Source organism: Fonsecaea pedrosoi (assembly GCF_000835455.1).
Source record: "Fonsecaea pedrosoi CBS 271.37 unplaced genomic scaffold supercont1.7, whole genome shotgun sequence".
NCBI lineage: Eukaryota > Fungi > Ascomycota > Eurotiomycetes > Chaetothyriales > Herpotrichiellaceae > Fonsecaea > Fonsecaea pedrosoi.
In genome coordinates, this window is record NW_013550609.1 from 555763 (window position 1) to 582338 (window position 26576).

General features: G+C 53.0%; 11 protein-coding genes across 11 annotated transcripts; 4 read left to right on the forward strand and 7 right to left on the reverse strand.

Annotated features, from left to right (window-relative positions):
* Positions 1–493: 493 nt before the first annotated feature.
* Positions 494–2684, forward strand: Z517_10270 (uncharacterized protein; the record flags this gene model as incomplete). Its single annotated transcript, XM_013423882.1, has 2 exons — positions 494–801; positions 854–2684. The coding sequence occupies 2 exons, from the start codon at positions 494–496 to the stop codon at positions 2682–2684; spliced, it is 2139 nt and encodes a 712-aa protein (XP_013279336.1).
* A 1644-nt stretch (positions 2685–4328) lies between these two features.
* Positions 4329–7702, forward strand: Z517_10271 (uncharacterized protein; the record flags this gene model as incomplete). Its single annotated transcript, XM_013423883.1, has 3 exons — positions 4329–4803; positions 4856–7522; positions 7575–7702. 3 exons carry the CDS (start codon positions 4329–4331, stop codon positions 7700–7702), a joined length of 3270 nt encoding a protein of 1089 aa, XP_013279337.1.
* Positions 7703–8553: 851 nt separating this feature from the next.
* Positions 8554–10591, reverse strand: Z517_10272 (uncharacterized protein; the record flags this gene model as incomplete). Its single annotated transcript, XM_013423884.1, has 3 exons — positions 8554–9403; positions 9528–9878; positions 9975–10591. The coding sequence occupies 3 exons, from the start codon at positions 10589–10591 to the stop codon at positions 8554–8556; spliced, it is 1818 nt and encodes a 605-aa protein (XP_013279338.1).
* A 716-nt stretch (positions 10592–11307) lies between these two features.
* Positions 11308–11646, reverse strand: Z517_10273 (uncharacterized protein; the record flags this gene model as incomplete). The annotated part of the gene is made up of 2 exons (XM_013423885.1): positions 11308–11444; positions 11568–11646. The coding sequence occupies 2 exons, from the start codon at positions 11644–11646 to the stop codon at positions 11308–11310; spliced, it is 216 nt and encodes a 71-aa protein (XP_013279339.1).
* Positions 11647–14014: 2368 nt separating this feature from the next.
* Positions 14015–14775, reverse strand: Z517_10274 (uncharacterized protein; the record flags this gene model as incomplete). The annotated part of the gene is made up of 3 exons (XM_013423886.1): positions 14015–14186; positions 14293–14445; positions 14564–14775. 3 exons carry the CDS (start codon positions 14773–14775, stop codon positions 14015–14017), a joined length of 537 nt encoding a protein of 178 aa, XP_013279340.1.
* A 466-nt stretch (positions 14776–15241) lies between these two features.
* Z517_10275 (uncharacterized protein) lies at positions 15242–15705 on the forward strand (the record flags this gene model as incomplete). Its single annotated transcript, XM_013423887.1, has 4 exons — positions 15242–15327; positions 15393–15499; positions 15563–15595; positions 15650–15705. 4 exons carry the CDS (start codon positions 15242–15244, stop codon positions 15703–15705), a joined length of 282 nt encoding a protein of 93 aa, XP_013279341.1.
* Positions 15706–15917: 212 nt separating this feature from the next.
* On the reverse strand, positions 15918–17085 carry Z517_10276 (uncharacterized protein; the record flags this gene model as incomplete). Its single annotated transcript, XM_013423888.1, has 2 exons — positions 15918–16715; positions 16801–17085. The coding sequence occupies 2 exons, from the start codon at positions 17083–17085 to the stop codon at positions 15918–15920; spliced, it is 1083 nt and encodes a 360-aa protein (XP_013279342.1).
* A 497-nt stretch (positions 17086–17582) lies between these two features.
* Positions 17583–18690, reverse strand: Z517_10277 (uncharacterized protein; the record flags this gene model as incomplete). The annotated part of the gene is made up of 2 exons (XM_013423889.1): positions 17583–17832; positions 17882–18690. 2 exons carry the CDS (start codon positions 18688–18690, stop codon positions 17583–17585), a joined length of 1059 nt encoding a protein of 352 aa, XP_013279343.1.
* A 525-nt stretch (positions 18691–19215) lies between these two features.
* On the forward strand, positions 19216–20575 carry Z517_10278 (uncharacterized protein; the record flags this gene model as incomplete). Its single annotated transcript, XM_013423890.1, has 4 exons — positions 19216–19273; positions 19402–20144; positions 20201–20495; positions 20547–20575. 4 exons carry the CDS (start codon positions 19216–19218, stop codon positions 20573–20575), a joined length of 1125 nt encoding a protein of 374 aa, XP_013279344.1.
* Positions 20576–21431: 856 nt separating this feature from the next.
* Positions 21432–23780, reverse strand: Z517_10279 (uncharacterized protein; the record flags this gene model as incomplete). The annotated part of the gene is made up of 1 exon (XM_013423891.1): positions 21432–23780. One exon carries the CDS (start codon positions 23778–23780, stop codon positions 21432–21434), a length of 2349 nt encoding a protein of 782 aa, XP_013279345.1.
* A 317-nt stretch (positions 23781–24097) lies between these two features.
* On the reverse strand, positions 24098–24994 carry Z517_10280 (uncharacterized protein; the record flags this gene model as incomplete). Its single annotated transcript, XM_013423892.1, has 1 exon — positions 24098–24994. One exon carries the CDS (start codon positions 24992–24994, stop codon positions 24098–24100), a length of 897 nt encoding a protein of 298 aa, XP_013279346.1.
* Positions 24995–26576: the final 1582 nt, after the last annotated feature.

The following is a 26576-nucleotide window of genomic DNA, read 5'->3' on the forward strand; positions in this document are numbered from 1 at the left end:
GAAATGGCACGCGTGTTCTGGATTCGCGTTGTTCTGAAATCATTCACTTTCCAACTCGCCTCCCAATCTGCAACCCTCTCCAGATCATGCCTCACCGCACTTGACCATTTGACCAGCTCCTCCTACTTCTGATCTCCCCCTTTGGTTTGCTACCAACCGCAGCCGCAGCCCACGTCCTCTGGCCGGCCTCTTCGGACTCGTTACGGTTCGAAGGAATTCTCGAGGAAGTTTGTATGCGGCAGGACATTCGCCGTTGTTGACGCGACATGTTCTACAGCCACGAGAGTGAGTCCTCGTCTTTCTGGTCAGCCGAGCAGTTGAAAGACACAACTCGAGACAAAACGCTGACCACAACCTTTCTGTCCGGATTGAACAGTCTTGACGAATCGTCAGTATGGCGTTGCGACCATCTGGTATGAAACTTCCTACTCCCCATCTCATCCATCCCCTCGACCGAAGTCTCCCGCTCTGGCAGTTCTCACACACCCTCTGAATGTTTGCCACACGCGCTCACTTCTTCACCAGGCTCGTGGCAACACTTGGCTCCAAGTCCAACCTGAAAAAGGTATCTCGTCGCGCGATCCTTGACGTCGACCTTCAAAAGGCATGCAAGACCATCACGGAGCCCGAGGTGCCCCTGGCGCTGAGGTTGCAAGGCAGTCTGCTGTTTGGCGTCTCCCGAGTATTCCAGCGACAATGCGATTATGTATTGACAGATGCCACGAGTTTGAGAGACAAGATGAGGGACACGGTCCATGTCTTGAAAGAGATGGAGCTGGACCCGGATGTTGGAAAGACGCGGTCAGTCGACAAATGTTTCCTTCATCCTTATGAGACTCATTTTTATCACAAGGCCGGAACAACTTAACCTCCCAGAAGACCCATATTTCAATCCAGATCTTGACATCCACTTCGATCTCTCCGCGTTTGGATTCGCCTCAGAAGACTTCAGCCCCTCCATTGGCGCCTCGTCGTTTTTCACACTGCCTTCAAGCCAGACCAGCGACTCTCTCCACGATGAGACAGCCGAATTTGAGATTGAGATGCCTTCCTTCGATACGCCTGCTGGAGCCAGTGGCGGCCTCGATGTGTTCATCCATGGAGAGACAAGCTCTGTCATGCAGACTGGCAGCAGGGCCGATCCTTATTCGGTCTTTGAAGAAGAATCTGCCATCATGCATGAACCACTCTTTGACGTTGATGAGGATGGCTTTCTCCGGCCCGCTGTCCCGGAGAGTCTTTTGGGCCTCGAGCGACCAACCGATGCTGGGCAACAACGGCAAATCGACCTCATGGCTGGTGACTGGGATGGTAGCGTACATCCGCCAAGCGCAAGAGATGATGAGCTATTGCCAAACCTCGACGAAATGAATGTTGTTGGACACGATGAGCCAGCCCTCTTACCACCAGCTCCTCAAATCCCTCTGACCCCGGAGCTTGAAGACGAAGGATTCCGCCAAGGGACACAAGCAACCTCCTCCGTCCAAACGTTCGAGGAAAGCTCAGAGACAGCAGAGGCACCCGAGCGTCGCGGACGCAGTGTGAAGGCAATCCGACCAGATCGACAGACAGAATTGAGTAATCGAGATCTCAACGAGTGGAACCAGAATTACCTTGCCAACATGGCAGCTGCTTCTCGTACCAGACAGAGTCAGATAGCCTGCTTCGAGGCCAAGAAGAACGCCAAATTCTGGATCCTACAGCAAGGATTGGGGAATGTTGCCTCTTGTTTCGGGGATGACAGAGTCCCACACCCTTTCACCGTCTTCAGTGGTCAGTCGCTGTGGGACATGTTGAGCGGCGAACTGGGACACGGAAAGAAAAGATCACGAAGTAGTTCTCTTGACGAGGATGAACAAGAGGACGACAGGCGAGTAAGAGCCAGGACAATATCCGAAGGTGAAATCGCTCGCGGAGGAGATGACATGGGATTCCCATATACCGACGACAACGGGTTGATATTGCCAGGCGAGGACTTCCGTTTTGAAGCTGAGGTTGGTCGCCAGGGCCCTCCATCCTTACTTGACCAATCGTCTGGCATGCCATGGAATATCTCTGGATCTCGTCACAGCTCGGCACAGCCTTTGGGGAGCGGCCTTATCTCGAGATTGGGCTCAAGCATCGGTGGTCTCCATGGCGGCATAGAGCCAGGACCACCTTCTGCTATAAGTAGACGAGGATTGCGTCTGACTTCTGCGAGTCCACTTCTCGGGAGAGGAATAGCTTCGCTGTCCAGACAGAGCAGTCGGGAACCTCTCGACACGTCACGAGTCACGAGCGATGAGGACGTCTTCGCAGATCTAGACGCGCAGCTGGGTGCAGACATTGATCCAGATTTCGAACTCTACGGACCTTCCGTGACTGTCGACACGCAAACGGCTGCACAGTCTCAATGGGTGGCTGCAACTCTGGAGAATGAAGCATACAATTTTCTTACCTTTGTCAACACGAAAGTCCAAGAGAAGGCAGAACAGCAAGATGGTACTGGAGAGGGAAGAAATGCAGCACAAGAGATGACGATCACCTTAGACGAGCTCCTCCCACCATCCCAGAACTCGCAGATCGTGGGTGCCCAAGCTCTACTTCACGTTCTTGCGTTGACCACGAAGGGGTTGCTAAAGGTCTACCAGGCCGATGGGTTTGGTGCTATCGAAATCTCGGTCACAACGGTTGAAATGAGCTGAGCGGGTTGGTCAAGGTGACGGTTGAACGCCTGACTCTGAAAATTGGGGACGTGGTCAAATTGTCCGAGCCTTGCGCTATGACATGTGGTATGTGCGTTGAACCTTGTGTGAGTACGCGGAAAGAGTAGGATTCGACTATCAGCTGATATGCGACTGAAAATGGTGACAGTGGCTACTAATACTCCAAGACCTGCGAGATGATTCAGCTGGGGAGCTTCATGTCAGGATCTTCTGTAACCGGAAAGTCGTGGCCCGGGTCAAGGGGTGATGGTGCTCTCGCTAAATGGGGGATTTATGAAGCCAGCAAGGATCGAGCACCAAACCATCGCCGTTTGATCGTCTAATAAATTCTCAAGAAAGGGTACGAGTTGTGGCGCAGGCGGCAGACCTCTAGCATCTTGCTTTTCAAGCCACAATGCTGTCCAATCAAGCCAGTGTAGTTCTGCGACAAATCTTGTTTCAAAGTAGAGTTCGATGATCCAGAGTTTGTGTGGCCGTATGCTGGGTAGGCAAAAAGGGACGAGAATACTCGTATACTCGGTACGCAAAGCCCAATAGCAGTTGACGACTGATTTCCATGCATCTTGCTTGCACAGCCCACCACCCTACCATCTTCGGGAGCAATGGGAGCCAGCTTTTTCCAGGATCTCCCATGGCCCAGCAGTCTGGGCCGCGTCTCGTTAACGTGGAGATCGGTGGCTTCAAAGCCCGCAACCCCGTTCGAGAGGCTTCATTTAGCGGGCGATCGTCGGGAGGTCGGTCGTCAAAGAGGTCTGGTTGCGGCGAATCATGGGCTTGTGCCTGGCATGAAAGGTTGGGGTTCGCCCTTTGTCCTGCGTGCCTGGTCAGGTTCCGACTTTGTCAACGTCAATCAATGAATGTTCATCTGTCTTGTACCCAATCGCACCTTGTTGCGAGTTAAATCGGTCTAACGGGGATTCCACACCTGGGGATTGCAACAAACAGATAGTGGCTGAAGATTGGATCCCACGGCAAGTAAAAAAGTCCATAATATTACGTTGGATTTTGCTTGGGGCTTCTGGGCTGCGCTCACGAGTATTCGTCACCCCCCCTCATTCCCTCATTCTCCCCCTTAAGCTAAAAGGCAGAAGCACCAGAAGCCTTAGCCGAGCCCGGGTGATCGCGTCCCGATCCCCTGTGAAGCCCTGGTGGCGCCTCCGGAATTTTTAAACAAATCTGTGCCGTTTGGCAGCAGTCTGGGCCAAAACAGCCCAAAAGAGGCCAATGTGGACTAGCTAGAGCGGCAGTCCATTCGCAACAAACAACCCGACCTTTTTACCTGCGACTCACTCGACCATACACATATCTGCGCCGCTCGCTCCCTTGGTCGCTATCGGGGTAGTTGCTGCGTCCCTCCCCTCGGTTGCGCTCAATCTGCTTGCCCTGGCTGTTCGTCACCTCTTGTCGCTTGGCTGCGGCTGAAGATTTGGACGGCGTTTCTCGCGGCCACATTGATTTGATAACAGTCCGATGCGGACTTGAAATCCAGCCTGAACATTGATTACACCTCTTTCCCGCGGCACTTCGTCGTCAACAACCAGGTACTGTCTGTCGATGCGGCTTTTGTGGGAAGAAGGTTTTCTCTAGGCGGACTGAGACAAGGTCTCGTGCTTGTCCGTCACGATGATGGCCGGCAACCAATACGGCCAGCAATGGCAACAAAACCCAGCTCCCTCGTACCAATACGACAGTGGAAATAATCAGAGACAATGGCAAGAGAACGGGAGAGGTCAGGGTCCCTACAATCAGGACAACCAACGCTACAATGACTATCCAAAGAGTCGGAATGGTTATGGGCCAGGCCAGGCGCCGGCCCCGGCTGGTTATGATCGAAACGCGCAGTGGGAAGGTCAAAATAAATATCCCCAGCCAAACGGCCATGAGGCACGCTACGTTGAAAGTGGCGATGGGTATTCGCAACCCCCTCGGCCAGGCCAATTCGATCAAGGTGCCCCTGCTCCGAGGCAATATTCATATGACGAGCGCTATCGCACCAATGGGTCAGGCAGAGCACCACCAGATCACGGCCATTCCAGTGCACAGAGACCACCGAGGAACCAGTGGGCAGAGCCTTCCACGCCTCCCAGGAGACTCAGGCGTAAGAATTAAGTGGTATTGTTCGATCGACGTTGAACGCTGACGCTTTGTAGCCCGCGACCGCATTTTGACTGAACCCACGTCCCCTAAGAACTTGTCCTGGGATAATCCATTCGGCGCTTTCCCTCCTAAAAAGAGACCAGGAGACAGGATGAGGCACGAGAGACACGGCAGTCTGGACAACGCCATGGCCAGTCTCGACATGAACGAACGCCGTCCTAGTGGAGGTTATGAAGCAAGACCTCATACCTCCAACAGCCCGAGAAAAGAAGCGCCTCGTCCCAGGACCTCGCATGACCGCCATGACCGTCCTCCCGATATGGGGCCTCCGCCGCTTCCGCAACAAACGTATCCAATGCCGCCTGGTCGAAACTCTCCGGAGATGAGTTATCAACAGCCACCGGCCCCCAGACAACAGGGCGGGATGAACAGTCCGAGAATGCGGCCAGCAGGCCCTCCGCGTGGTCCCCCACCGCCAGGGAATAGAAGCGGACCTCGTCCTGGGCCCCCCAGTGGAATGGAGGAGTTCAGTCCGCCGGCAAACTACAACGCTCCACGCAATTATCCGCCTCCAGATCGTCGGGCAAATAACTACATTTTCGATGAGGGTTACTCATCAGACTTCATTCCTCAGTCAAGAGCACACGTTTCACCCATAGACCGTGTTCCTCAGGGATATGGACCGGGGCCTGCACCTCAAGAGGACCTTCGTACGGACCCATACCGAGGGTTTCCTCCTAACGGCCACGGGCAAGTCAGCCAGTTGAGAGACAGTCAAATCCCAAATTTTGATGCTATTCCGACTGGGGTGAATGAGAAAACGGAAGACAATATCATTGCAAATCAACAAACTGGTTTCGATCGCAACGTCTACCAGAAACCGACTTATCCTGTGCCAGGGTCGTTTCCAGGTCAGATTGATACCAAACAGTCTATTTCCCCTCCTAATCAGACCACATCTCCTTTGGCTGAGTTCTCGTTTGACTTGCCTGGCTCCTCTCAACCTGCGACAGCTGGTAGAATCGATAATCCTGCACAGGCCGCTTCCTATCGAGGAGTTTACGGCGGACAGGAGACTTTCGGCGCGGGAGGACCTGCAAGGGGTGCATACGGGGACATGCAGCCTCAAGATGCGTCTAGCTCACAATATCCGCCACCTCGTACTGCCAGTCGGAATGGGATGAAGCCGAGTATGGACACCGACGCCTCGAGACCTCCACTACCAAACAATGGCCAGCCCTATCGATCGTTTAGCCAGGATCAGTATCCCGTCCGACCACATACAAGCAATGCGCAACGACCACCGCAACAAAGTTACGAGATGATGAACCCATATGATCAGGATTATGCCCAAAAGAACCGAGCTCCTTCGGCACCAACTGTACCGGCAGGGTCCCTGACATCTGAGCATGGCTATGCTCACCCAGGACAGGCCCAACAGTATCAACAACCGTATGGACCAGGCCCACTAGTGCGCAGAGCGACCCAGGACAACCTCATTCACGGCCCTGCTAAGCCCAACGCTTCGAACTCTGCACATCCCGTACCCGTCAGGCACTATCCGACTCCAAATGCGGAGTTTAACCCGGACGCATTGCCAGCTCACCCTACTCCAGTGAGGCCAGGACTCAAAGACAGCAACGGCTACTCATCGGGTCAGACACCACCGGCTCAGCCGAACCAACAGGGATCGGCCTCAGGGCCTTCGTCATCTGTCACTGTTCAGGAGCTGAATAGCCTCCGCGAGATGTATCTCCGGAGTCCCAGCGACCATGCTCTCGGGTTGAAGCTTGCAAAGAAGATGGTGGAGGCGGCTAGGGTGCTTGCAGATGAGAACGGGACAGCCGACCAGAAGACCACACAGAAGAACCGCGAAAAGTACATCTTCGACGCACATAAACTGATCAAGAAACTGGTGGGAGCTAACTACCCAGACGCAATGTTCTATCTGGCCGATTGTTACGGACAAGGAATGCTGGGACTTGCTGTGGACGCGAAAGAGGCCTTTTCTCTCTACCAGTCGGCCGCCAAGCTCAATCATCCCCAGAGTGCATATCGAGTGGCTGTGTGCTGTGAACTGGGGACCGAAGAAGGTGGTGGGACCCGACGTGATCCTTTGAAAGCGATGCAATGGTACAAAAGAGCAGCAACACTCGGCGATACGCCAGCCATGTACAAGATGGGAATGATATTGTTGAAGGGTTTGCTTTCACAACAGAAGAATCCACGCGAAGCAGTGTCGTGGCTGAAGAGGGCTGCCGAACGGGCGGACAAGGACAATCCTCATGCGTTACATGAATTGGGCCTCCTTTACGAATCGGCCTCGTCCACGGACCATATCGTGCGCGATGAGAAATACGCCTTTCAACTGTTCCAGCAAGCTGCCGAACTGGGCTACAAATACTCGCAGTTCCGGCTTGGGTCGGCGTATGAGTATGGGTTGCTCGGTTGCCCGATCGATGCTCGTCAAAGCATTTCATGGTACACTCGAGCGGCGGCTCAAGGAGAGCATCAGTCAGAACTGGCGCTGAGTGGTTGGTACTTGACAGGGTCAGAACCGCTGCTTACACAAAGCGACATGGAGGCATTCTTGTGGGCACGGAAAGCCGCGAGTTCGGGCCTTGCCAAGGCAGAGTATGCAATGGGCTACTTCAGCGAGGTCGGCATCGGCACGGCGGTGGACATTGAAGAAGCCAAACGTTGGTACTATCGAGCAGCAGGTGAGTAGATACCTTCCGACCTCGAAGACATTGAGAACTAATTGATATACAGCACAAAACTTCACCAAGGCACGAGAACGACTCGAGGTCCTTAAGAGAGGTGGTCCCAAGCACCAAAAGACACGGATGTCGCGATCGAATGTCAACAAGCAGACTGACGGAGAGTGTGTGGTCATGTAGGGGGAGGAAGAAACAATCGTGACAAACACTTGACTTTTGGGACTGGGTTTTCCCCAGTTCTATCTCTCGCCCTTTGTTGTCCGGACTTGGGTGGTTGATGACCATTACAATCCATTCCGTCCACGCTTGCCTGGTAAGCAAGATGAATTCGGAACCCAGCTCCAGGTAGAAGTCTGTGCTTAAGGGGAACAAAATACCACGAGGGACCAGGGGGTGGAAAGACTGGACAAGAGAGAGATAGAGTGTGAGAGAGAGGAGGAAGAAGAAGACGACATCTGGAGCTATAAAAAAAAAAAAACAGAATCAATCCCCAGTCAATCAATATTGGAATGTGGTATGTCAAACCGTCAAAACGTTAAAAAATGTCCAGAGATATTAGCGCAATGCTATGCAATGCAACGCCCCCAATGCCCGAATTTGGGGAACGACGACGACGACAAAGGAAGTGTTGGTTTTTTTTTTGGTTGTGTGTGATTGATCTGTGTGTGGTCTCGACCCCTCGGAACGTTTCTATGTATGTTATGGAAAAGAAAACAAGCTGTTTAATTTCAATAACAGACGGATTTGCCTTGTATATCTTATATAACTACTTGACCTACATATCTTAGCTACCTATGGTGCGTCTGGTGCGCCTGTCTACCTACTAGTGTATTGGCGAGGGTACCTCTGTACCTATTATAGATAGGGTATTATTGTGATTGAATTGATCAGACGGAGAAGATTCAGATGGACAGCCCTTCTTTTTTTTTCTCACGTCAATGCTAGGTAAGGAGTTTAGATCCGGACTTCATCCACCCTGGCAAGCCTCTTCCTTGGACGTAGAGACAGGCTGTATCCGGTCTCTGGGGATCTTAGACAAAAACCCTCGCGAAATAGGTGCCCAAATCGGCCCCGTTGTCAAGAGCGGTTGCGAACCCGATGATGCTGTCTGGGCGGACGACGACCACGGCGCCGCTGCCCACGCTGACGCCGTACCTGGCGTGCGCGGTCGAGTCGGGGTCGTAGTACGCGTGGCCGAAGCGGGCCACGCCCAAGGCCTCGTCGGCCTGGGTCCTGTTCCCTACGATGACGGTCACGAGGCTCAGTTTGTCGAGATATCCGCGCATGCTGTCGCCATCGAGGTACGTCCTGAGATTCCGCACCTTCTCCCCGGTCAGGAGTGGCTCGCCTGCGAAGACGACGAGCGAGAACACACCCACGTTCTTCATCAGCGTGTGTAGCCTCGTGGGGATCCGGGCGCCGGGGCCGTGGACCGCGACATCGGGTGCGCGCCAGCCGCAGGGCACCGTGGTCGACTTTGTGGTCACGTTCAGCATGTTCGCCCCGTACCGGATGCCTAGGCCGATGTTGAACTGGACGTTTTCTTCTAGGACTCTGGCCAGTAGCGCATTCGGCTCTGTCGACGAGAGACCACCCGCGACGCCCAACTCTGGCGGGACGGTTCCGGATATCAGCGCGGAAAAGGTCTTGTCCAGACGGATCAAGTGCTGCGCGACAGGCCGCCGTTCGCTGTCGTACGTGTCCAGGATCGAGGCCTGGTACCAGCCCTTTAGCACCCCAGCCAGCTTCCACGCGAGGTTGAAGGCGTCGTGCACGCCCGTGTTCATGCCCTGCGCCGTCCCTGAGGAGTGGCTGTGGCAGGCGTCGCCGGCAAGGAGGATCCTGTCTTTGACAAAAGTATCTGCGAGGGAATGTCGCACGCTGTCATGAGAAGTCGGTTCTGGTCAGTGCGTTGTGGTTGCTAATCCAGTGCATCGCTCGTAAGCGAATAGAACAGTCCCTCCTTGGGTAGGGGAACAAGTTGGAGACTTGCAGGAACTCTTACTTGTATACTGTATACCAATCCACGCACTTGTATTCCCAGGAGAATGGCTTGACTGCCAGCTTAGCCTCGTCGACAGCTTGCTGCTGCGTCATGTTTTCGCCGTATTTCACTATCATATCCTGCGAAAGTGCGAATCCCACCCTCGTACGGCCGTGGTCTAGCGCTGCGCAAAACACGTTGCCGTGCGTGGGTGATTCGAGATTTGCAAAGCCTTCGCGAGAGTCTGGCATATCCGTCTCCACAACACCGTCGACGCGCACCCAGCGGAGGGTTGTGCTATCTGTGGCCGATGAGATACCGGCGAGGTGACGGACAGCAGAGTGGGCACCGTCAGCACCGACGAGGTAGTCTCTGAAGAAATTCAGTTCCCGCCGTCACATGATGGCCTCGTCCATATCGACACTCATCGGGAGCGGATGGGGAATAGAGGAGGCCGCTAACACTCACCCAGCAATTGTCCGGACTTCTGAAGTATCAACGTTCTTGGTTTCAACCTTTACTGGACAGGCGTGGCCGTTCTTATCCCCCTCGTGATCAGGCTGTGCGGTCAAGCTCATCAACTCCCATCCACTCGCAACAACTCCACCAAGTTCCTCGTACTCGGCCTTCAAAATGTCCTCTGAGTACTTCAAGCGGATGTTGAGCATGTAGTCCAGAAATGTATGTCCCTGCATGGCGTCAAAAACATGGCGCATACCCCGTGTGTTGTCTCGTCTCCCATCCTTGTCGTAGTTGACACCACTTCGCGACACGAATCCCACCTGATTTAGGCGCGTGAGAAGGTCATACTGGTCGAACATCTCCAATGTGCGGGGGAATAGTGTACATGCGCGGCCGTACATGGGCAGCTTCTGCTTTTCGAGTCGCTCTGTCTCCGTAGAGGTGTAAATGTTATGGTCAGCGGGGGAGAGGATGAGAACAGGGGCGTGGCAGACAGTAATCATGTCGCTCTTACCAACAACACAGGTCTTGATGTCCATGCGCTGTAGCCCGTAGGCTGTCAACAGGCCCACTGGCCCTCCACCACATATCACCACATCGTAGCGATCTCTGAAACCAGCCATAGTATCTTGTCGGAAAGCACACCGTCGATTTTGCCTGTGAAGTCTTGAGGGCAGTATAGATTAGTTGGCTCGAGATGTTCCGCCGCGGGGACTGGCAACAGACTTATAAAATTGTACCACCTTTTTAACTTGCTAATGTGCTCTGACAGGGGTGTCTGCTATGGTCTATTGACCTCATCCAAGGCTGCCACGACGCGACGGGAGGCCTTGTACAGCCCCGCGCTCTGGGCAAAGCTCACAAGCACACATGGCGTCGGTCAAGCAGGTGAATATTGTCACCAGGAGATCCGTCTCTGCCCTGGGGCGAGAGCTACTATAGGCCCGGATGGAGGAGGGCGTCTGCAGTGTGAGAACCTTTACGAGCCATCTTCATCGGAGCTTTGGCGGTGAGACAGAGGTTACGCATTGTAAGGGGTGTTCGAAAAGGAACTGGCTGCGGTCTTGCAGACCTTATGACTGATGATAGAATAATAGAATAGTCCGAGAGCAGAAGAAGGTGTGGGATTGAGTGCATTGGGCAATGTTGGTGGTGAGAAAGGAGATGAAGAACATAGAGGTAGCATCATTCACGTGCCGTGGCTGATGACATTTGGCAAATCATGATTGAATTTTGTTGCGCTGCAGATTCTCCTTTTCCACATCTGTACTCGGTACTCGTTACATACATGCACAATCACGCTATTAATAATTATAGATAAAGAGGTATTTCCCTCCAATTACGCTTTCTTTTCAGGCTTGCCCTTTTGCGCCTTGTTCTTGTTGTCCCCGGCATCCTCATAATCGCCTCCAGCTGCTTCGTATCGCCGCGCCAGTTCGCCGGCTTTCCAGGCAGACCATGACCCTTTGCCTCCACCTGATGATCAACCAACGGAACGTCAGCTATTCAGAGGACGCGAGAAAGGCAGCCAAGGATGGCGGAACAATGCCTGGGCGAAGATGGAACAGGACAAGCCCCATGGACACGAGGGTCACAAACCTTTCTCCATGTTCTTCACTTCCTCCTTGATCTTCTCCCGCAGTTCAGGGTCGGTTGGGTTCCCCTTGGAGCTGGGCATGGTCGTAATTTCCTGTCAGAAGACGAATCCAGATGTGAACTAATTGATCAATGCGCAATTGTTTGATGTATTTCGAGCAAGGTTATTAAAATGTTGGCTGCTCTGGTGGAAGAATAGAGGGTGATGGTGTGGGTATTATGTCTTGGAGCATCAACCGATTTTTGGAATTGACTCGATCGCTACCGGGGAGCGAAAAGACTGAACTTCCCCGATGTCGACGAGGACTGACTACTTCTGGGACTCGACGTTCTCGAACTCGTGCCAGACGTTGACGTGGTTGATATTGAACTTGTTCTTTCTTTGATCTGTCTGCTTCCTTCCTTCAATGACGGATCTGATGATGAGGCTTCAGAGGCTTTCCTTAGGATTTGGCGCAAGGCCTCCTGTGCAGACGAAGGGCTTTCGGCGGTACTCGTAGAGCGAAAAGTTGGAAAGCGGATCATGGTTGGGAAGAGAGCAGAGGGACTAATAATGGGGGAGATATTGTGTTAAGTCGTCGGGAGGGTTTGGCTTTGTGCTGAATGCAGGGTCGATGTCGTTATAGATCTGTCCTTGAGCTGGTTTTAAGACTAGGAATCGAATGTGGAATCAGGCTTATCTGGTGCCTCGATATTTGCGATATCCGATATGCGATGGGCGATCTGCAACCAGGTGGAGACTCGATTGCACGATGATAGCGAACAAAGGGATCGTAGGGCAAAAGGCAATCGAGGAGATGTATACGTCACTGAGTGATAAGTGTGCTGTTGATTGTGTGAGAGTTCGATCTGCGCCTTGGTGTCTCGGGTTGTGGCTGGCCTTGTGCTGCAGGCTCCTTTTCCCATGCAACAGCAAGAACGAGGCCTTGAATATGTTTCTTATGTGGCGTGGCTAAAAGGCAAAGGAAGAGAACAAGCTAGAAGCACAAAATTTGCCCCGGTCGAGGTTGAGGCTGAGTACTTGTACTTTATCCTAGGATGTTTCATGCTGGTGGTGCCTCTTCTCCTCGTGCCTCCACCTCCCCATTTTCCTTTCTGGACTCGATCCATCTCATCGGACCAGGGATCGCGATTGGAGAGGGCGAATCCGCATGCGCTAGCCGCCCAATCGGGGTTGGAGGATGATGATCTTTGCCTCAGCACGAAAGGACCAACAAGAAACCTGACGAAGCTGGCGGGGGATGGCAGCTGTTCCGGTTTGAAGCCTCGGGCTCTGGAGCAGCCATCCGGCCAAATCAAAGACACGCGAGACACGTTGGGGCGTTTCTGGCGCGTGCGGGATGACGGGTCCACAAAGTCACTTGACTGGCAAAAATCAAAGAGCCGACAATGGTGACCCCATGATTCTCTCCGCGATCGAGGAGGGTATTGCCTTGCAGGTTTTGCCAGGCACCATCAAGAGATCTCTTTGATCCGTGTCCGTCATGGGTCGATGGATTGGGTCATTGTCGATGAGACGAAGCGAGGGGCAAACAAAGCACCGGGTGGCTGGTGGTGGCACTCAAGTACCAAAAGAAATAAACGATGATGACCGAAAATGACCTCATCTGTGCGCAGCCTCATGTCCCACCTTCCGCCAATGACAAGTGACGAGGCTGAACACAATCAGTGTCAGGTCCGAGGCTTTTCCTGAATACAGCGTATCGGGTGCATCAGAGTGGTTTCTAACTTGTACAGGTAGACTGTTCCTGACTCTTGAGACATTTGACCAGAAAAGACTCTGAAACAGACTGTGGCAATAGCCAATGCTGGCAGCACCAGGCGATGTACCTCTTCGCATCGAGTGGTGACAAGTGGCTGTGTAAAACATGGCCCGTGATTGGTGGTGGCGCTGGGACCGGGACACGTATCGAATCTCCTTGCACAAGCATCGCACGAATGGGCTGGGTGTTTGGACGAGATCCGTCTCTATGCGATGCGAAAACGAGGTCCACGCCCGCACTGTCGAGCACGCATCCTCCCTACCCGCTCACTCTTTAATGCCATAGCTTTATCGCTTCTCGTCTGTAGCAATGTTGCTCGTTGCAGTGTATACAAGGTACTCGACACTCTTGACCGGATTCCGATGCTTTTATTGTTCCGGTATGTGTGATAAGATGAAATGTCTAAGCTGCCCTGTCCAACCACGAACCCACCAAACCAGAGCCCAAGATCTGCTACAGATCTGAGGCCTGATACTTGAGATGAACGTTTGTCAGTAAAAGAGAGATCGAAACCACAGACTTGGTAGAACCAGTAACAATAGTCACATCCCCCCTGTGGAGGAAGCTCAGAAGCACTCGAATTCTGCGCTGGGAGCAAGCATTGCCTTAGCACAGTAGGTTCAGCTCAATCCCTGGCAACTCACTTCCGCCCATTCCCCACAGACCTGTATACCTCGTTCCCCTCGATTACAACTTTGCTTCCACGCTCTTCTCCACACTCTTTACCGAGCCCTCAACCTCCTTCTCCATCTCCTTCAAGGCTTCGGTGGTGCTGCCCTTTTGCGAAGCCTGATACATCAAGATACGGCTGACCTGGATGGTACCAACAAGGAAGAGACAGAAGTTGACAGCAGCAAGTCTGTTGAGTTGATATAGTGTCAGTATTGCCGATTCACAGACTGTACACATAGAATCATGCACATTGTAGAAGTCCCATGGATAAGCGGGAGAAAGTCAAAACTCACAGCAAGTTCTTCGGTCGAATGATAAAGCACCATCTCGTCCAGATGGAGCCTGTGGCCATGAGAGCCAAGTTTTGTGTCAATGACAGTTTCTCGGCTGGGCGGAGGAAGTCTGATGCGCCTGCAAGGACGACACCCCATTTCATGATAGGAGCCCTAGAACAGCGACCCGCGTTAGCATCCGTGTATTTCGTTGTCCAGCCGAACTACCACACATTTCCAGGTATTCAAAACGCAGGAAAGCAATCTTTGTACGAAAGTGCTGGAGTCCTACCAAAAATGCACTGTCTTTATGCCGACCTCACTGGTCCAAAGTCTCTGAAACAGAGATTGCTGCGGCGCACCCTCAACGGCCGGGTTCGCCGCAGTGCCTTGCCATCGTCGAAATACGGGGTTTCTCAGCTGGAAAGGTGCACGGGAAGTGAAGGAAGTCGTGGATTGTCTGGCGGTTTGCTGCGCAAAGCGCAGTCCGAAGCGGGCGACCATTGCGAGGATAATTGGGTGCGCGTGCTGCTACACGGGGCGAGCTTTGACCCTGGCAGTACTGCTGGCGATAGTGACACGGAGTCTAGCGACGGAGGATGGTAGTAAAGGAGTGGAGATTGTCGCACTTGTAGGAGTCGATATCAAAAGGATGAAGTGAAGAGAAGTGAGTCAATCGAATTGCTGGGGTTTCGGAGGATGAGGAGAAAGTCAGATCTCCGGCAAATCGTTTTCACAATCTCCGTTCTCGCTCAACACCGAAGTCCGTGTCTGACATAATAAAACCAGCATTACCTTGAATTCCATAGCTTGGAAACAATTTCTGTCAGACTGAAAGATTTCTGTCTTTCGATACCGCCAAGGTCCTAATTCGTGCTCTGAACCAGCACTCACCAAACGTCGAACCTCATGCGCCAGCTGCTCCCTCCATACGCACAGTTGACACTCGGCTAGATCTGGGGTGCCCGCGATGGCGACCAAATATGCCTTTACCCAAGGCTTGAGGGAGTTGAGATTTCACCTGAGCAATTCGGGCCAGGGAAGCGATGCCTGCAGGTGCGTACCATAAGCCGCAGCAGCATTCAAGACTGCTTCAAACGGCATGCTGAACTGCGATTTAGATCCTTCCTCAAGCGAGCATACCCTACCATGAAGCACCACAATCCCAATACTCCTATCTTAATACGCGAAGCTACGGGCGTTGAACCAAAGGTGTGGGCAAGATACGGTATGAACTCTGGATCATGACACACTGGCACTGCAGAGGAGGCTGATCGCTTTGATGATACAGGGTTCGGAAGAGAGAAGTCAGAGTCATTATCAGGTGAGTTCCCTGCAGCAGAGAGAGCTAGCGACTGGTTTCTTACACATGTGGCAGGTCTTTCGGACAAGGAAATAGAGGACAAAGTCACGACCTTGGTCAAGAGCGAATAAGCCATGTGAACGAGCTTGGGTCAGCCCTAGCTCGATCAACAGGGAATGTATAACACCCAGTCTACTTGGACATGGAGGAAAGCTATCGACCAGGCTCGGCTGCGCCGGATAGAAGAACAGTCTGGCAAAGAATATTACTTGATTGTACATACGACTGAATGTCAACAGCCAAACCAGAAAAAAAATACAACTTTTGCACCGGCTCTATAATTTCAAGCTTCGACTTCTCCAAATCTGAATTGAGCCCAACCCATGCTCGCCTCCTGCATTGTCCACAGTTGCTTTCCCTGATCCGTTCCGCTGGCACCCACGGCGATATGAATCGGCAAAAGATGCTCAAAGGTCGGATGGGCCTGTCTCGCATCGTCCCTCTCCAACAATTCATTCATTGTTTCGTCCCTGTGCTCTCCCGGCTTTGTCTCCACCGCAACCTTCAAGGCTTCGTCAAACGTCACCGCATAGGGCATGGTTCTATTCGAACCCCTGCCCATCATCATGAGGTGTCGCAGATTGTGCACACTCATGCCCGAGCAAATGATGAGGACATTCTCCTCTCGTAGTTTCTGGACCGCCCGCCCGAGTCTGATGTGCGCGGCCGCGTCGGTGTGGTCTTCGAAGAGACTGACTTGCACGATTGGCACCGTCACGGGGTTCGTGTCGGGATTGAACATGACTTTGAAGGGGACGAAGACGCCGTGATCCAGCCCCCTCTCGGCCTTTTGCGTCTTGATCCCATGCTCGCCGAGGGCGTCTATGACCTGTTGAGCCAGCTTCGCCGAGCCTTTGTTGGGGAACTTCTCCTGGTAGTAACTGCGAGGGAACCCGTAAAAGTCGTAGAGCAACGGCTCGTCTTCGGCGACATTGACCTCGATCGTGTTAGGCCGGTCGGCTTGCCAGTGCGCGGAGAAGACCACGATGGCCGAGGGCTTCACCTGCTGTGTGATTTCGCGGCCAATTCGCTGCAATTGTGGGTAGACGGGGTGTTCGGTGTTGAACATGGTGTCCGGGCCCTAAGCCAAGGTTGGTCAGCAAACAGACAACCCAGCAAAAGAGGTCTCCCAGACAGCGAGGGAAGCATCAGAAGAGGGGACTTACGCCATGGGAGACAAAGTATACGGGCGTCCGTTTGGCCATTTCTCCTCTTGCAGCACCGGAGAAGGATCTGGTCAAGACCGAGAGTGATCTGAACGGGCTGAAGATGCGCGCGGCCGCGGCAGCCACTTTGTTGTCACTACTGTCGCTGTCTAATGGTGTCCACAGAGACCACAGAGTGTTGGACTGCGCAATGGCTCCCGCAAGGACCAGGATGAGTATCGATATAGCAAATGTGACTGTCGCAACCCTCCTGGTGGTGGTAAAGCGCGTGTTAGTTGGAAGCATTCATTCAAAGGCCGAAACGGGACCTGCGATTTCTCTTTCCAGTTCCTCGATTGATGTTGTGCAAAAGCTTTATAGACTTGGTTTCCTCTCGATTATGATTCCTGGATCTACGCCCCTCTATAATATACCACAACGTGCTCGGAACGAGGCCCTTACGGCAATGGATGCAGGGCTTGTGCTGAGTGGAATCAAACATTATCTAAGCGGTTCGCTGGAAGAGCGGAACGTCTCCGTTTTGGCTTTGGTAATGATACAAAACTCTACTCGGTACATGCCAGTACCTTGAAGACATATGCAGCAGTATTACTGGTAATACCTAGTATAATCATCTAGGATATCAGCATGCTGAGCCACTTCCTTTTCGGCCGATAAAATGAGCGTATTCTGTCTGGCTTCTCAAGTAAAGGAGGTTTCCCCGGTCCAGCCTTGTCCAATCCAGGATTCAAGCAAGCGGCCTTTCCCCCCTTTTCCTTTCGTGTAACGAATACTCGTATCATTCAGTCGTCACTTTTAATGGTCTGTGCACCATCACTCCGGGCACTCTCTTGCAACCAGCTAGGCCAGCCTCTTATGAATGGCACAAAGTTGAATCGGGCTGGAAGAATAAGCTGATCGCCTTCACATTTGAGCACTTGCGAGACAACCGCTTCTGCTACTGTGCCTGGTTCCAGCACCACCTGATCCGAAGCCATATTCTTAACTAAGTTGCGGGCAAGAGGGGTCCGTACCCATACGGGATGCACAATCCTACGCGTCATGGTCAGTAATGACTCGAATGGAGGCAGAGTCGACCTACGTTGTGCGGACTTTATTCGCACCATATCTCGCCCTGAGTTCCTGCGACAACCCCTCGTGGAAGGCAAGTACTGCTGCCTTGGTCGCGGCGTAGCTGGTGACGCCAGCCCATGTCGCAAAGCTCGACATGCTGGCAATTGTGACCACATGACCATGATTTTTCTCGATCATGTCCGGCAAGAACTCCTTGACCATCTTGAAATGGGCCAGGATGTTGACGTCGAAGGTGCGTTGGAGCTGCTCCTCTGTTTCGTCGAGAATGGTTCTCGCATTGGCAACACCAGCATTGTTGATGAGCACTGTCGGGTCTCCAATGTCCTTGCGGACTCTCGCCGCAACGTCCCGAATATCTTGGGATGAAGTAACATCAGTCTTGTAGAATGTGGCACCGGGCGGTAGTGGCGTCTGAGGAGGATTAACATCAAAAACCACGACTTTGATGTTCCGTTCGCCAAACTGTCGAACCATCTCCTGCCCGATTCCAGAGGAGCCGCCACTGATCATGACAATCTCGCGGTCCCAGTTCCATGTCGTGTCTTTGACAAAGTTATTGAGCACTAGCCGGCTGAGGTATCTGTTCAACCTATACAGGACACTAAATGTAAGAAGTCCCCCGAGGGTTCGATTAACGACCTTGGGCTGAAGTGCAGCCGTTCCAATGGCCGAAAGAGCTCTTTGGAAACCCTTGGTGTATCTCAGGTGTAGCAGAAGAAGGGCAGCGGGGACGATTGGTTGCAGTAAAACATAATGGACGGGTCTAAAGAGGTATTCGAGAGTAATGCCTTCTCTCGGCGGTTGTAGAACTGACATAACGGACGCTTGGAGCAACTAGAACGGTTTTCTGGGGAGGCCTCGTAGATGACATTAACTCGAGTTGAGCAGAAATTGATTGCTGCCGGAGAGCCTCCGCCTGAGTGTGCCATACTCGTCGACTTTGCTCCATGTCATCTCTATTTCCCTACCAGTGGTGTCAGGGCATGCGACAGGGGTTTGTCGGTAGGCCTGATGAGCTGAGAAAGGGGATGGAGTTGTGGATGTTGATTGTCTTGGGGCAAATTTACTAGCGCAGTTTTGGGGGCAGGCGAAGGGGGGTGAGAAATGACGGTTCCTTGCTTGCCTGCCACTACTAACTGCCTGCGTGCCTCCCTGCGCCGGCGCAGTCACGGTTTGTCAGAGGAGGCCAATGGCCCGTGACCGAACACCGCACCTCACTGTCGCAGGTAAAAAAGGCTCCCTCTTTCAAAGCAGACCACTTCACCCTGTGCGCCGTATCGATTACGCTGCTTCAATCGAGTGCCCAATTTCGTCTTTGTCGATACTGTCTCTCTTCGAACCATGGGGCGCACCATTGACCAGGATGTGCATGCGGCATTCGTCGAGTTCAAGGCCAAAGGTACGTACGTAGTATTGTCACCTTCAGTATTGACTGTACTATACCTTTTGTACGCGTATCACGATACAACATACTGTACTGTGACGATAGACGAGAGGAGCAGCTGACTGATTCGTGTCTCCACACAGAGGACGATAAATGCATGTCTGTCCAATGCATCTATTGTCAACAGATCCGTGCAAAGAACACTTCGCGCCAGAAGCAACATCTGCTCGAGTGTCCTGGCCTGCAAAACCATCCCAATGCCGGTCGTCCACAATCGTCTCCTGGCGATGCCATCAGCGCTCCCAATGGATACAGCACTCCCTCCATCTCCCACAATGCGACTACCCCCATGAACAATGGCCTCACTACCAACGGCACTCCCATGCAAGGAATGTCCAATGGCTCGACCATCCCGCCGCCTCCCGCCTCTACCACCCCTAGCCAACGTCACACCCCAAAGCCCACAAAGGCTCCCAAGACCACTCCTGGCTCCAGCCTCCCCGCGCCACCTCTCGATGATGTCCATGCTGCTTTTGTCGAGTTCAGAGCCAAAGAGGAGGACAAGTGTTTGTCGGTACAATGCATCTATTGCAACCAGATCAGGGCCAAGAACACATCGAGACAACGCCAGCACCTCCTTGAGTGCACAACATATCAGAATGTCATGAAGGAGTCAATACCTGCAAACAACCTTCTTCACAGATTTGATGAAGGTGATGTGGCCCGTTCGCTCCAGCTACCCACCCCAACCCTTGAACTTGACTTCCGCATGAGCATCAAGGTCAATCCTAAGATTGGCGTTGGGTCAGGCCTGTTCGGTCAGCGCGACTGGGTCAGCATTGTTGGGGGACAATGGGCTGGACGATGGGGCAAAGGTATTGTCATTGTACGTCGCATCCTGTCAATACCCCATAATCATTCATCAACTGACCCTGCCTCTAGCCTGGTGGTCAAGACAATCAGCTAGTCGTCAAGGACCTTTCTGCCCGCAGCGATGCCAGCTATCTGCTCCAGACCAATGATGACCCTCCAGCCTACATCACAGCAAGGTCCAAGGGTTGGCGAACAGGTGCCAAAGATATTCTCGAACGACTCAACGACCCCACGGTGGCAGACACCATTCCGGCCAACCAATACAAGTTCCGCATCACCGTTGAGCTCGAGACTGGCGATGAGAGATACGCGTTTCTGAACACCTGTCTTTGGGTGGGAAGTGGAACTCGGAGAGTTGGTGAGAGTAAGTCGTGCCTTGGCCGGAGGATAGTTCATCCTGCTAACGCCCGGGCAGTCATCTATGATGCGTATAGGGTCGGCTAGAGTCCTGAGCCTGAAGAACTTTCTCCCACCGAAGCTTCATTGTTATATTTCGAGGAACTGCTATGGGCCTACGAAGAGAGCGTAGGGGTGGCCATGATTGGATGCGGACCTCGGACATATTTGTGAATTCCTCACGTCTTTATATTGCGATGGCAGCCGACGATGCTCGAGTCATGTCCTTATTATGTATGTTCTAGGGCGCTTAACGGCGATGAGACACAGGCGCGGAGCGGAGCAGGAAGAGCAGTAATGGGACAGCTGCAGTGCGGCATGCTCCTGGCTACTTGTAGCCCTAACCGGCGGTCGGATTTGATGGATGAACAATAGTTCAGCGAGGGCATGGACAAGGAGGACGCTGCTGTCCCTGGATCGGACGGTATTGCACGACCGAATACAGAGCGGCCGAACCCGGGTTGCCTATCGAGCATCCTTACTAGGTATGAAGCACACACAGGATTTCAATGACTGCAATAATGTCCAAGTCAGAGACATGTTCATTTTATCCCTGTCCCCCCTCCCCCCTTATGAAACATTGGGCGGGTTGGCTCGTTATCAAATCAACGTTGTTCGGTACAACACAGACCGGAACTCGTTTCAGGTGGCTGGCTGTTTCTCGAAAGGACATACATACATACATGGTATTACAATAACGGTACATTGTGTATACAGTCAGTATGGGGAGGGTGGTGAAGATGATATCGAGGAAACGAGATTCCCCTTTGACGAGGGAGCGAGAGTGGGAGATAGGTCTTCCGCCTCCTTCCTGGCTTGGGGGTTTCCGTTGGGAAGCAGACCAGAACCAGAACCAGGGAGGGAGGAAGGGAGGAGCTCTCGTATCTACAGTGTAGATAACTAGCTAGGACCGCTTGGGGCGCAACTGAGTTCTGCTGGTCGATTTATCCTTCTTCGCATTGGTTCCGGCGCTGTGCTCGCGCGCGCTCCTTGTCTTCTTTCCATCGGATTCTGTATCATGGCCGTTCTCTTCGTCAGCGTCTTTCTTGTCGGGCCTCGGCTCTCCTTTGGTGTCGGAGGCGAAGGACACGTCCATGTTCCTGCCACCCAGGTACCGCCAGAGACGCCAGACTTCTTCGATGACGGCCTTTGCCGGACCGGGTATGGGGCGTACTAGAAGAAGATAGTCCGCCGTCTTGGGGTGCTGGAAGATTGACTCCCTTCTAATCAGACTATGGAGTTCTTCCAGGTCAGAGGTTCCCGGTGCCGACGGATTCGCGAACAGACGACGAAGCGAGAAGGCCGGGAACCGATATGTATCCAGAACGGTGATCATGGGAGGGATCAGGGGGTTATTTGACGGCAAGGGTGGGAGGGGCGATGTCGACGGGTCCGAGGGATAAGGAGGCGCATCGTGCTCGTTGCCAACGTGTAGAAAGACGCTTCCGGGGAGCCACTCGGAATGGCCAAGCGTGTAGTAATCCGGTTCTTGGGCGGTGAGAGGAGCGAATTGAGCCGGCATGGAAAGGCCGGCATCCGCAGTGGAAGGAGTTCCGGCTTGTGCAGACAGTTCTTCTTTTGGTTCACTTGTAACGGCTCGAATTCTGATACCGGCAGATACGGCCGTAGATCGTGATCCCCTCATCAACCGTCGCAGCTCTTCGCCCTTGAAATTCCCACCCCGAGGTGTCGGCAGGGCAATAACACCCAATGGCCTGACGGGGGGCGCCTCGGAATTGGCAACCGACTCCGAATCTGCCAGCATCTTCATTGCAACGAGAATGCGTTTTCGCATGATATCCGCGATCCGAAGATATATATCAGGCTGCCATTGCAACCTGTTCAAGTTGAACCTAGTTTTCCCTTGCTCAGCGGAGGATGGATCCGAGTCCGTTTGGTGCTCCTTTTTTTCTGTACCTTGCCCACTAGCCAGCGCGTCGAAACGATACTTATTTTGCAGGTAGTGCTGCGCAGTTGACGTGGACTCACGGGCGTCGAAGTGGACTAACTTGCCCACCTGGCCGGGAATCGTCTCGAGTGTAGTTGGTGATGAAGATCTGGACACTTTCCTGGTGGGTTGAGTTGCTTGGTGGGTCACCAGGCGCAGGAAAGTGATGTTGGGCAAAAGGCGGCTCTGTATAGGGATGTGTCTTCGAGGTGTTGATGGATAGCTGGTGGTCATCTGGGTGGCTTCTGTTGGACCGCTTAGTGAATCGTCCGCACCACCATCACCTCCCATCGGTCCATCTTTGGCGACATAATGATTGCCTGCCTTCATCTTAGTCACATTGTCGAGTGTTCGTGATTGACCCTCCAATATCGCCAGTTCTTCTGCCAGTTTTGCTTCTAGAGCATCGACGTCCGCAAGCTCTGCAGGCATCAGATATATCTTGCCGTCTTTTTCGTTCTTGACATATCCAAAGTCCAACAAAAGGTCGGCTGGCAGTCTTGCGCCGCTACCTTGACAAGCTCGGATGGGGCTCGCGAGAATTTCCGCCCACGGGTTATTCTTTAACCCTTTGATGCGTCGATAGGATGGGTGCTCTTTCCTTTCCTCACGTCGTCTCGCCTCGTTGGCGACCTGTGTGATGATTGGTGACTCGGGAAGTAATGGTATCTCTCCTCGAAGGTGTGTACCAGTGCCATCTTCATCCTTGGATAGGACCCTTTTACTTATATCTTCAAGTTCCGTGAGTATGTCCTTAATAGCTTGGTGTCCTCCGGCATTGGTCGCGTCCGAAGCCTCTTCCTGGGTAGAGTGATACTCTCGCAGGGGAACGCTGGTCGAAGGCCGCGAGTGTGGGCTATCTTGCGTATCCACGTCTGCGGGTGCATCAAGATTTAGCGACCTGTGTGGTCCAAAGCTGTAGGATTCTGCACTTTCATTCCCTAACTGGATCTTCTTGCTTGCTTTCTTCAGATCCGAAAGTAGCTCTTTGATGGCTCGACGACTAGGTTCGCTGAACGGACTGAAAGATCCCCCTCGCGGGGATTCTTTCTTGTCTGGTTTCGTGTGAGACGGAGCTTCCGGTGCTGACCCATCGTGTGTCTTTGGTGTGTCACCGTCCTTGTCCTTGAGGGTAGATTGAGAAGTCCTGGCATTGGTCTTGCGCGAATGAGACCTGACATATTCTCGTCGGAGGGAGACTGATGGTCCGGGGCGAGGGTCGCCGAAGGACCGACACAGTGTTCGAATGACGTCCAAGCGCCACGTCGCGTATGAAACGTGCCGGTGAGGACATGACAGGCTCATCCCTTCGGCATTGTTTTAGAAGAAGAGCACTGAATTCTAGAGTCGGAGCAACAGCGCAGTTGGAGGCTCGGCTTGGCGAGGCGCAAGGCTGAACTTATGTGAGGCTGCAGCCTTGCTTAGTCATATACCCCTGAATACAGTCGTCTCTACAAGGTACTCGTACAAGAAACCGTAATAAACAACCTGGTATTTTGTGTATACTATCTCGAGGACTGGCACACTAAAGGAGACACGATATGAAGGTCCAATACGCTCAAAAGCCAAGACTTGGAATAGGTTGAGCGCAATTTCAATTCCACGAAGCAACAACGGCGGCTTCATCGAGAGACAAACTTTACGACTTCCTCAAAGACAGCTTTCGGGTTGTCCTCGTGCATCAGGTGCCCTGCAGCGTCAACGTAGACGAGTTTCTTCCTGGGCGCGCCGCTGACCCTGTGCAATTCGTGGACAGTCCACCACTGATGAGCGGCGCTTTCCTGCCCGGCCATGACCAGGAGGGGCACTTTGGTGTTCTGCGCGTCCTCCACCCAGTACTTTGGCATGGAGGTGTAGCGGAAGAAGTTGCACAGCCATTTGGCGTTGTCCTCGACCTGGCGCAGACGGTCCGGGTTCGCCTGGATGCGCGGCCAGTACTTGGGGCCCATGACGCCGCTGCAGAAGGCGGATAGGGCCTGGTCGTATTCTCCCTTTTTGCAGTGCACGATCGTCGGGCCTGTGGTGCTGGCGCCGAACCGCATCACCGGCCAGAACGTTATGGGGTGGTGCAGCAGGAAGGAGAGCACCGACGTCAAGGGAGGAGGGAAGGTCTGGAGAAACAGTCCAATGACGGGCGGCTCCTCGACCATCAAATTTCGAAACAGCCGAGGCTTCCTCCGCGCCAGGTACAGACTGATGACGGCGCCCGACGAGTTGGCCAGGACATGGACGGGCCCGATGTCCAAGGTCTCGATGAACGCCGCGAGATCATCGGCGTCTTGCTCCCAGGGCGTGGGCTGATCGTCCTTGACGGGTTCATTGGGCCAAGCGTAGCGTCGACTGTAATTGAAGACGTGGAACCGGGTCGCGAGTCTGTGTTCGAGGTCGATCCAGGTGCGCTGATCGGAGATATGGCCGTGGACCAGGACCAGAGGTTCGCCTTTCCCGCTCTCCCGGTAGGAAAGTGAGACGCCGTTGACCTCGACAACCTTGGTGGTGACTGTGGGTGATGCGGACATTGTTCGAGTAGTTTCTGAGATCGATATACTCGTGCCGGCGCTCGCGATCCTTTAAAGGCTCCACGACGAGGGATCACCGTTGGTGGGTCAGAATCAAGCGCAGGAGCAGTTCTTATAAACAACCATCAGCGGCAGGTTTGGCCACGAGAAGACGGGGCTGACCCCTCGCGGGGGATGAAACCCAAGCTGCGCCCGAAGCATCGATGGGCAACATTTGGGTGGGCAAACTCCATGCCCATGTGTTCGGGAGTTGCCAGTGTACTCCATACGAGTGGCGACGAGGCGACAAAACTCGTATCAGGTAAGATGATTAATACTCGGTCGAGGGTCAATCAATTCCCCCGTCTGGGGCGTAATATCTAGCTCTCATTTCCCAAAGTTGACCCAGCCCTCCGGAAACAGCTATTAGCGGCCTCGACTTGTAATGTCCCACAGATGGCGCCAGGGAGGAAGAAACGAGCCGTTGTGCCCCATAAGGAATGGGCCGTGGCTCGAGCGAACCTGGTAAAGGGACGTACGAATCTGTATGCATACGGAGTAAGCACTTGACGATGAGTCTTTTGGCGTGAAATACGAAGACATCATAGCTCTTGTTCTCATAGAGTGCTCCTGTTCGAGGAAAGTAACGGAGCGTACGAGGACTGTATCCTCATATAGTCGCTCCAAATACAGACGTAGCCTTATGGCCCCACCGCATCTGGAGTTTCACTGGGTGAATGTCTCCACTTCTTGACGTTCATTCGCCGGACCTTGCGAGGCACGCTCGCTCTTCATCTTTTTCAAACCTCTTGACGTGGTGATTCTCATCCGTGCATCTGTGGCTACACCTACTACACACGAGGCCAAGAATGTATGTACATATGTTCATACCCCCGTACAATATCACGTCAGATTCTAACTTCACCTCCAGCCAAAAGCCTCCACCTCCAGAGTTACTAAGCATCAGATACATCAGTTTTGCCCTTGCAGATCATCCTTGTCCGATTGGCGGTTCCGCGCTGGGGGGAAATTTCCTGCACTATTGATGGACGGGCTTTAACCCCAATTGAAATAAATAGGTATGGGCACCACTAGGGTCTTGGGTGCTTTGAGTACCAAGTAAAACTCGGCGTCATCGTCGATATGTACCTGGCGAAGCTGACGTCAAGTGATGCATCACATATACGAGCGCCACCAGGGCCATAAGCACACCTGAGGCAGCGTGGTGAGATCAAAGGTCGGTAGATTCCAGCCTTACTTGTATGAGGTACAGGGAGACGAAAGAGGAAGAAGAGACTTTCCATTTTCAAAGAAAGACCGAGATCAGGAGCATCGGCAGGATCTCCTCCACGTTCGACCGAGTGCGCCACTCAGACCTGACCCACATTGCACAGCGGAAGGATCTATGTATATGTAAGATATGCCTGAATGCGAAAATGTAAAGAATGAAATCATCTGAATGAAAATATTATATAAATATATTCCAAAGAAACAAATCGCATAACAGCATGGTTATACTGTATACAAATGACAAGAAAAGATTCTCACCGTGCGGATCCAACAAAAGGTTCCCCACCCCCCCCCCCCCCCCCAAAAGGTACAG